Below are 11,099 nucleotides of genomic sequence, written 5' to 3' on the forward strand. Positions count from 1 at the left end.
CTCTGTTGCTTTCTCTTTCTAGTGAGCACACACACCCTATGGCAAAAAATAAATAAATAAATAAATAAATAAATAAATAAATAAACCTTGATTATTATACAGAATAACTTTATAAAATAAAGTAATCCTTGATTACTCAAAATCCCTTTATTAAATGAGACCTTCATAAGCATATTTAAGGGGTAACCAACTAAATAATTTTTATGTATTTTGATAATACTCCTATCTGATTGGCAGAAAGCATACAGTCTTCTGTGGTATTTTCTGGCAAGCTTAAATTTAAATCTTAAAAGTACAGAATAGTTGCTACCAGAGGGGGTATAATGGTTACATTGCTGGACTCCCACATAGTCAACCAAGGTTCAAGTCTCAGCCCTGACGGCTTAAAACACACCAGGCAAATATGCATGTGTGCCCAAGATCCTGAGGGGAGAATGGAGAAGAAGAGATTGAGGCATGGCCATCACCCCACCCTCAGGGAGAATGATTTCTCACTTTCTGTGTCTCTGTCTCTCTCTGTCTCTCTGCCAAGTGCATGTACCCTATAGCAAAAAAAATCTCACTAAAATAATAAGTCCAGAATAGCATAGTAGAATCCGTTTTTGGTTATGACTTGTAGTAAATTTTATCAACATGTACTATGGTGATTTGTTTCTTTGACTATAATAATGGTGTTTGTGTATTAATACTATTTTTAGATACTCAGCAAAAGTATGTGTATCCATACAACAGTCATTCATCTACTGACATAAATAATGACTTTTAACAAATTCTAATGTCTCAAGCATTTTTAGGGAAATTGTTTCTTGAATCTAGCTCTGTCCTAATTTTGAGAACAGTATGAATTGCTGAGACTCTAGAAGAGCATTGAGAAGACTTTAGTGTCCCCCAAACTGCAGATAGTAAAATGAAAAATTTTCATCACATTACATCTAGTTAGAGTCTAGGTGTTTTGTGCTTCTTTTTGAGTGCTGACTTGGGGCAAAAAGAGTCTGACAACAAGGCAGGTTTCCTAGAACAAAGTGTCCACCTAAGTCTCTGAATTTGTTTAGAATCAATAGCAAGCAAATTTAAAATAAACTGCCTTGACACTAACATCAAAATAGACATGAAATAAACTATTTTTCCATAATTTGTTGCATCGTACATTTAGCAGACAATTCTATTGATGAATGGACACTAGTGAAAAATATATTCCCTCAACGTCACTGTTTAGCATCTTTAATTTATTTTTAGAAGGATAATAGTGAACACATTTCCTCCAAATCACTGTCTGGCATCCTTCGTTAGTTTATTTTTAGAAGTTTACAAATTGAAAGTAGTTTTCAGTTTCTTAGTGTCTTTACCATTCATTATGATGTAATTAGAAAGAGGCAAAAGGTAAAAAATTAATTCAGAAATTATTCTCTAAACACTAGTGGCTTTCATTAATAATTAAATATAGACTGCTGTACCTCAAAAAAATTTTTTTTCACAAATGGAATAAACTCATATTTTGAAGATGGGACTACTAGACCCAGAGGATTTTAATAACTTGCCAAAAGTAAGCCAAAAGTAGAATTCTCATATGCTCAGTCCTAATCTAGTTCTTTTTATACAGTGATCCAGTCTTTGTCTTAATCATTACATTCCTAAAATGAGAGAGTCCTCAGGCTCATCGCCTTGTCAGTATATTTATGAAACTAGGAAAGTTGTTGCTTAATGAGAACAGTGGCCCAGCTATTACATAACATGTTTTATCATTTCATTGCAGTTCTAATCCCATATTCCCTTTAAACCCAGCTCAAGATACCAACTTCCGTGCCACTTTGATGACAGCTAGCCACTGCTACTGTGTTCGCTTAATTTTCTTCAGTGCTTCCTTTCCCAGCTAGACTAGTCCGTAAGTGTCTGTCCCGATCAATGAAGCCGTGCTACTGTGTTCGCTTAATTTTCTTCAGTGCCTCCTTTCCCAGCTAGACTAGTCCGTAGTGCCTGTCCCGATCAATGAAGCCAGTACTCTGCAGCTTGGTGCCTCCAAGAGTCACAGAATGTCAGGACTGAAAGGTACCTAAATGGCTGTCCACCATAGCATTTCTCAGCATAATTATCTCGGAAGCCTGAGGAATGATTCACCCAGAGACCAGTAATGACAGGAAAGAGGAGACAGAAGCCAAATCCCGCTCACAGCTGCAGAGTAGGGGGCCTGAGAAGTATACCACTGTGTGGTCAAAGTTGTCTGTCTGATTCATAGAGCAGGGGAAAACTAGGAGACTGCTCTCCCCTCCTACCTCCCACCCCCAGCTGTCTTCCTTACTACTTTTACATGACAGCTATACTCGTGTGTGCCCTATTTTCCTGTGAGATCATGGGGTTCTTGCCAAGAACACACATTGGGAAAGAACATATTCCCAAGGAGCACATACCCGGTAGTTTCTAGAATTAACTGCCCACCAAAATTACTATCTTCATGCTGGAGATATAGGGATTTTCCCTCTCTTTATTTAATGCACACATTAATGTATCTGTATTCAAATAAGATAACCTTATACATGTTTACAGCCAGGGTATCAGGAACAGAAAGACAACAGAGATCATCATCCCCCAGCATAATACTGGGTGGAGCTTCTTTATGTAATGACTGATCTGCCCCTGATACACACTGGCTGCCCCAGACTTCGCTTGTGTTTTCAGTGACAGTGCTGTCATACCTCCAATGTGACAGTGATGGACACGTTCACTGACTACTACTGATAACACCAGTACCAGCTAACACAGATTGCCAGGCTCTTTTTCTTTTTCTTTTCTTTTCTTTTTTTTTTTTTTTTTTTTTTTGGTTTTACTATAGGGCACATGTGCCCACCAGAGAAAGTGAGAAATCATCCCCTAGGGGAATGGCCATGCCACAATCCCCTCTCCTTCGTTCTCCTCTCAGGATTTTGGGCATGCACCCACACGCGCCTGGCATGAGTTTAAGCCAGGACTTGAACTGCGCTCAACTATGTGGGAGTTCAGCAATGTAACCATTATGCCATCTGCTGGTCCCTGCCAGGCTCTTTCTTACCTGATTCCACATAGTATCTCATTCACTTCTCCCTTCATTTTAGAAATAAGAAAATGGAGATGCAGACAGGTTAACTAACTTGCCTTGGGTCAGATGGGTATTTTTGACAGGGTCTTACCATGGCCATCCTCATGCCCCAGCCTCCCAGTTAGCTAGGATTATAGGTATGCTGTCCCAGAACCAAACATTGGGCCTCCACGTGGCTTCTAGCCTCCCAAGCAGTAGCACTACCTGTGTGCTACTGCTTCTGGGCCCCTGCTCACTTCTTAATGTTAATACTGTCATTAGCTGTAATCAACATATACCTTGATTGGGCATATTATAATTATTTATCACTTCATGTTTATTATATCATGTAATATTCTAATTCTTTATAATTTACCATTTCAGTCTACGTGGCAGGGTTGTAAGTTATTGTGGCAAAGTATTATGTGGAAATACAGTTAGAGAATCATTTCAGAAGATTTCTGAATGTAGAAGATCAAAGAGATGTGTGGTGGAAAACATGTTCATATATTGTTATTTTCAGCTGTTTCCATTTGCACACTAAGTCACAGACAACTTAAGTAACAAATTGTTTTCAAAAAGGAAGAATTCTGAATATCATGTTTCCTCTGGACTTGCAGACAATGTTAACAAATTCAAGCTGACTGTTTTCTTACCTAATAAAGTGTTCAGAAGCACAGTGACACAAAATCCATAAGAAATACATCGCTATTAAATTTTCAGATATTGAGCATTTCTCCAGGGGTTCATTTGCATACTGTTTTCCCATTCATATGTGCTTTAAGTGAGTTCATTTTATTGTCCCAGATGTTAAAACAATTAAAACTGACAAAATCCACACAAAGGGCATTTCTTTGTCAGCAGAGCAAAACCCAGTGCATTTAGGCAGCCGCCTTCATGCAGAACCATCACTTATTGAAAAGATCCCGGGTGTGTTTCCTGTTATTCAAGCAGAAAGTATGTCAGAGACCCTGCAGAACTAATTAAAATAAGGCTTTGTGTGTCTGCGTGTGTCATTGTAGGCCAAAGGTAAAGAAAGACAGTGGTTAAGACACCAAGCTACAGGGGAACTAGATGATGCCAAGATCATCGATGGGCTGACTGGAGAAAAAGCCATCTACAAACGCCGGGGTGAACTGGAGCCACAAGTAAGTAATGGTGAACTAGTAGTTTCTGATCTGTGGTGTTCGGCCTTCTCTACAGAAACCTGCTTTCTTAAGTCGTGTCAAAACGCCATAAACCCTGAATATGACAACCAAAGAAAGCAGTAGGTAAATGATAATAATAATAAGGAAAAAGAATAATGCACATTACAGCCAGGGTATCAGGAACAGAAAGACAACAGAGATCATCATCCCCCAGCATAATACTGGGTGGAGCTTCTTTGTGTAATATACTGTTCTATTTATAATATAAGTCAAGGTCCCAGAGGAAACATAAGGCACACTCAAATTGAGTAATTTAATACAAAGACTGTTTATAAAGGTAAGGGTGGGGGGTTAGGAAAACCAAAATAATAATAATAATAATAATAATATTGCAATAGCCCAGGGCTAGCAATAGCAGGAATCTAAGTCACCCCTAGATCTAAATGAGCAAGATAGCAATTATTGGAACCTGGAGGAGGTTGTTTGTGGTGCTGTGGCCTTCAGAAGAGAGCCAGCACTCAGGCGACAGCAGACAGGGAACAAGTACCCAACCTCACGTCTGGTCTCCAGCCGTAACTCCCTTCAGCACAGCCCACTGGAAGCCCACAGTCAGTGAGCAGCTCCCAGGACAGTGCTCTTGGGGGACATTGAAGGCACCCAGAATGTCTGTTTAACCAGAGGATTCTTTAAGCAAAAACAATAGCACAGTCTGGGTGGTTTTCTACTGCTCTGTTACTTTCAAGATCTGTTCCATCAATTAACTGAGAAAAAAATTTTAAAATAAGGAGTTCTCCATTAAATAACTCTAATAATAGTACGTAAAGTTTGCATAGCCATGATTTTTCAGTATTTGCAGTAAAATGGCCAAAAAAAAAAAAAAGGAAAAAATTAAAAAAGGCAGGAGGGTAAAATACTGAGTCTCCTGAAATGCTCTGAGATTTCTTATATCCCTAAATAACCAAATTGGCTAAATAGCCAGAGGGAGCTGGGGTGCAGTGACTGGAGGGGCAAGGGAGAGTCGCTCCACTGAAATGTTTATTCAGAGAAGGTCTGGCGGTAATCTGGGGAGTTCTTATTTCTGTGTCATTGATATGAGTCAACAAGTGCTTGCTTCACTGACTCACTGTGGTCAACAAATGCGTTTGGATACTTCTGAAATTGCAAGTAGTCATGGAAGCATATATGGCAGCATTCTTCACTGGGCAGACTCAACCAGTTTTAAAAAATGTTAAATTCACCTCAAACCATGACACACTAAAACCCACAGTATTTTCTTGAAATTACTAATTCTGCTGCTTACTAGTTTTCAAACATGTCATCAAGTACATAATTACAGACAACTCTGGATGTTTTTCTTTCTTTTTTTGGTCAGTAGAACTGACAAATTTTTTTATTATGCAAATTGACAGACTTGGGTCCAAAATCAAAGTGAATCTCATTAATTTACACATTTGGATCAACTGTAGTTTCTAAACAGCAGTTAGATGACACTTTCATGCTTTTAACTGCCAAGAAAAGGGAACTGGTAGTGCAGTACTAAGGAAGAGAAGAAAAGTGTACTAAGGACAAAAGACTGGTTTTTTTTTTAAGTTCCTTGCCAGACACCCTCTCAAATAACCTTGCTTTACGAATCTGGCATTTCTTAGCCTGGAAAATGATTTTCAGGTCACTACACAACAGGTACACATAAAGTTGTGATTTTCCCTCCAAAACAGCCCAAACTCTTGATAAAATTGTTCATTTTGAGGCATGAAGTAAAAAAATGACATGCTGGGGTTTATCTTTCCACATTATTATTTTTAAGACATCCTATTTTTTTTCAAGGCATCAATTTCCATAAGACAACTTTACTAGACAAGAGTGGGCTTTGAAAAGACTGTATTCCAAAAGAAAATCTTTTCCATATGGCCCCAAATACCAGAACAAGTCTTAAATTCCATTTCCTGAAATCTACTCGGTAGTAGACACTTTTCCGCCTGCCTGGACGTCCTTGTACAGTGCCCAGCCTGATCTGCCCATCTCATGGCTGGCACTCTGGGAGACTTCCGACTCAGTAGCTAGCAGTGATTTTTCTGGTTCACGAGCTGTTTCTGTTTTTCTTTCCCTCAGCTGGGCAGCCCGCAACAAAAACCCAAGCGTCTGCGCCTGGTGGTAGATGTGTCCGGTAGCATGTACCGCTTCAATGGGGTGGATGGCAGGCTTGAGCGCTCCATGGAGGCCGTGTGTATGGTCATGGAAGCCTTTGAGAACTATGAGGAGAAATTCAAGGTAATGTCATGAACCAAGAGTGACAAGAGGCATTGTTGATGACAATCTTCCCAGTGTCTGCCCTCAGTTATTGGGGTCCGATGATAAATAAGTAGATGTAGACTCTATCCAGGACAAAGTCTTCATCCTGTCACCAGCTCTTTTATCAGAGAAAGTGAACCTTTTGTTTCATCTGCCCTAATAAACAGAAAATAATACCATAATTTGAAGGAACAATTACTACAGAAGAAGGCACTGCACTTTATAACTTGTATGATGTTAGACATCATGTTAGCTGGAGGAAAGCCACTAAGAAAGTCTGTTCCCAGTAGCACAGAGGGTAAGTGTTTTGCAAAGAGAACGGGGTCCCACATAGCTGACTGTGGTTCGAATCCTGGCCTTGGGAGCTTAAAAAACACACCAGGCATATCCACAGGCAAGTCCAAAATTCTGGTGGGATAGAGAGATGGAGGGAAATTGATTGCAGCACGAAGTACTCCCTTGGGGGTACTTTCTCTTTTTCCTTCTTTTTCTGTCTGGTGAGCACACACCCTCTGATAATTAAAACAAACAAACGAAATAAAGTCACCTACTTGTAGATTTCTCAGTGCATCCTGTCTTCATCCTAAGTCCCTATATCCACCCACTTTGCCTCCTCACCAACCAGACAGCCTTCCAAGTTTAACTACATTCTCAGAGCATGCTCTTCTCAGCATTCTTTTGCTTTTCCATGTAGACAAGGATTATACAGTAATATCATTTTCTGGGAGAAAAGCAGTCTCCCATTTAAACTATTAGGTTGTTAGGAAAGCATGAAAAATACATCATGACTTTCCCAACAACCTAATTATTTCCATTTTTCTATTGTTCAATTTGCTGTGCACCTTCCATTTCAGAGGTCTGAGCATGGAGACAGAGTTCGCATGCTATTGAGTTGTTACTTGTATGAGCTTATTAATCTGCTCTTAATCAGCCATAGAGAATACCCACATTCTGACCCTTTCCAGAGCAAATAATCTTGAACACTATTAAGAGTCCAGTGGTGGCCAAACAGGTGGTGTAGCAGCAGGCTCCCACATGGCCGACTGTGTGATTTGAGTCTCCCACCTGGTGACTTGAAAAACATGCCAGGCATGTGTGCATGCATGCCCAAAATTCTAAGAGGAGAACAGACGAGGAGGGATTGTGGCATGGTCATCCCCCCTAGGGTGCTTTCTCACTTTCTCTCTGCCTCTCTCTCTTTCTGTATCTCTGGCAAATGTACGCACCCTAAGAAAATTTTTAAAGAAGTAGTTCAGTTGAGAGAAATTATATATGTACAGCTACGTGTAAAAGATACAGAGTTCATCCATGTATACCCTAGATTTTATTCTGAATCAGAAAAAGGCAGTCTTAGACCATTATTTAGCTTGATGTCATACCTGCCTCTCAGGATTGCTTCCCCGAGCCATGTCTCTGTGTTATGATACCTACAAGAAACAAACTAATGAAACTTATCTCTTCGTTTACTATAGGCTCACTATTAAGGATACTGCCCGAATACTTTGTGTGAAACTCTACAGGAGAAATTCCTTTTAGAATTTAGTGGTAGGAAAAGACAGCTTTACTCCATGAATGCCCTGGGTTGCCAGGCTCTGCACAAGTGCAGAATTCAAACGTAATCAGACATGGACTTTCACCAAGGCGAGTAGCTGTATTTCCCTTGAAGAATTAGAATGTGCTTTATGTGTTTCCCCCTGTGATTGGTGAAAACCATGGAACTGTTCAAGATTCCTTCTTGGCTGTAGTTACCAGAAAGCTGAGAGCCAAAAATCAAAGAGCAGTATGACATCCTTGTTATAGCTTCTAGCTTGGGGGCTAGTACTCAGCTTTCCTCCCCTTGACCCTCCTTCCCTACAGATATAAATTTTTCTTGATTTTTACTTTTACTTTTTTTTTTAATGTTTTAAGGATTTATAGGAATTTGTCTGTTTGTTTGTTTGTTTGATTATGTTTTGCCAGATGGTATATGTGCTCAACAGAAATACAGGAAGTCAGAGAGGAGAAGGAGAAAGCACCTCCCAGTGGGGCATGATCCACCATAGCCTCTTCTCTGTTTCTCTGTTCTGTTGAGACTTGGGGCATGCACACACATACACACAGCATGTTTTTCCAGCCAATGGGTCCAGAACTCAAACCAGGTCAACCTTGTGGGATCCACTCCCCTACCACTGGGCCACAGTGCCAACCCTCACTTCATGTTTCAAAACCTTTGGGTTCTGCTGATAATTGGATCAGCCCACCTGCCTCTCTCTGTTTCTCCACTCTCAGCTCTAAGGAGATTTTTAACCCATTATAGGTCATGACAAATCTGCCACTATTAAAATTGGCAAATTTTTATATTTACCTAGGATACATTTTCCAGTTAGAAAGGATTTCTACATCTCTGAGAGCAGAAGTGCTCTGACATGTGAAACTACTTCTTTCAGGCTTTTTAAAAGATTTATTAAGAGTTTACAAAAAAAAAAAAGGCTGAGACAGCTCCCTAAAACTAGGTAACAAATGAGACAGAGGTCAGAAACAGAAAGTGGCAAACCTGGTATTTGGCTCTTCCCTTCCCTCCACCCTCAGAGAGCCATTTCTGATACTTCCAAGTGGATGATGTGATTATCACAAGTGGGATCAGTCTTCATCGTAACTCAGTACAGTGTGTAGGTTTCTATTTGCCCAGTTCCCATTATAGTAGTCTGTAGCTGAAAGAGAATCCAGACCACTTTTGTAGAATGTCCCTTATTCTGATTTTATCTAGTTATTTTTTTCACGGTGCTATTTACCTTGACCCAGTATCCTCTCTATTTCCAGGCCTCCTAACTGGCCTTCCCTCCACAGTGGGCACATTGGAGACCTTTTATCTCTTCCTCCCTTCCCTGCCAATGTGTCTCTAGCAGAGACTGAGCAGTCCCTGCTAGGAGAGAGCCCCAGGCTGCTGCTTCTATAGAGGGCAGAAAGGAGGTGGAATGGAGCTCCTTACCTTCTGTGCGAGCTTTTTCTGTTTACCATGTAATATTGATGCTTTAGGGTATAAGTGACGAGCGCACATAGTACCAAAATGTAAAGGTTCAAAGGAGTCAGAAAGAAGAGTAAGCCTCTGCCCAGCTTCCCTCTCCCGCGGCTGCCGTTATTAGTGGATTTTTTCAGTCTTCTGTCAGAAGTGTTTGATGCATATACATCAGGGCATATACATGCGCTCTGTCCTGTACCCTTATGTGAAGGGATCATACTCACCTCAGTTCATCTCGCTGTACTTCCATGTTCTCATTTGTAAAGGAGGCATAAGGACTAGAATGAACTAAGAAAAATATGTAACTTACACAGAATATATGAAATGATGCATGAGCAGACAACAATTTGAGAAGCTCCTCGCAAAAAATTTATATTCCATAACTCAGGCTGGCCTCACACACAGGATCTTTGGGAATTTAGCCATATGATGTGAGACTCCCCATACCCCAATTCCAGACGGTTCTTAATGTCATCTTCCTACAGTTATCCCTTCATTGTAAAGGTGTCTAGTCCGTATTTGCTTTGAAGCCTTCAGAAGCCACTGGCCTGGTCTAGCCATCTTCCCTGTCTGCCCTGGCATCTGCTCGGTGTTTAGTTTGGCTGGGTCTCAGCTCCTGAGCACGAGTCATTACCGTCCAGGTTCAGGAGGCTCATTTGGAGTCCGCCTCTCCTTTTTATTCCACATTAACATGACTCATGCCAAACCACAGGGACCCTCGAGCAAGAATTGCTGAAAAGGAAAGGTAATTCAGTGGCAGGACACATGTCTAAGCCGTTGGAGTTCTCAAAGTTGCTCGACATCGTTCTGCCAACTGAACTCGGTGAGTCCTTAGAATAGCATTCGTGATTGGTCACTTACAGGAGCAACACTATTTGCTTATACTCAGCACCCTCTCTAATCTTATACTCAGCATAATTCCAGTGATCATGTACCCCTGAACGGAGACGCAAGGCAGGTCGTAATGGTTATGTGAGCTGTTTCGTTTCAGTCAGGAAGCATCTTTTCCCTTTACCGTCATTCTCATTGGTTCCTTGTGATTCCTCCAAGCCCCTGGGAATGCTTTCACTATAATCTTAAATAAGCCTCCTTTTCAAAAGCTCTTGATGCCTTCATTTTTTTTCTTCAAAGTACTCAATAACACCAACAGGTCATTATTTCTCCACCAAACAAACAAAGAGTGTCACCCAAAAACAGATGTTTTTTTCCAGTATGTAGGAATTGAAATTTGAGCCAAAAGGGACTCAAATGTCTTGTTCCTGTGAACGCACGTAAACCATATTCTAAGACAGAGGTTTTTTGGTTTGTTTTTTTTTATCTTTTTTTTTTTATTATTATAAATTTTTTTTTCTCATCACAACACACATATGAATTTTCCATCCAAAATACACTGTGCATTGGCTCAATCAAGCACATCAACATACATGTTCTCGGCAGATGATTTCCCAATTCCCGTGTCCTGCATACCTTGCCTTTTGTTTTGCCATCCTAGATTCCCCATCCCCACCCTCTGCCATGTCCCATCTTCCTCCTCCATTGTCCCTAACATTCATGATTGCCCTCAATGCCTTCCGCCCCCCCCATTCAATTGTTCTACCAATGAACTCAATTAGTC

At 40.5% G+C, this 11,099-nt stretch overlaps 1 protein-coding gene across 1 annotated transcript in view; it reads left to right on the top strand.

The window, feature by feature from the left end:
• Positions 1–11,099, top strand: part of VWA8 (von Willebrand factor A domain containing 8) — a gene marked incomplete at its 5' end in the record, with an annotated part of 402,506 nt that overhangs the window by 374,857 nt on the left and 16,550 nt on the right. Inside the window, 2 exon segments of the mRNA XM_006155509.3 lie at positions 4,072–4,197; positions 6,307–6,465. Coding sequence (XP_006155571.2) covers positions 4,072–4,197; positions 6,307–6,465 — 285 coding nt within the window.

The sequence above is a fragment of the Tupaia chinensis genome, unplaced genomic scaffold (assembly GCF_000334495.1).
Source record: "Tupaia chinensis unplaced genomic scaffold, TupChi_1.0 Scaffold000458_2, whole genome shotgun sequence".
Classification (NCBI taxonomy): domain Eukaryota; kingdom Metazoa; phylum Chordata; class Mammalia; order Scandentia; family Tupaiidae; genus Tupaia; species Tupaia belangeri.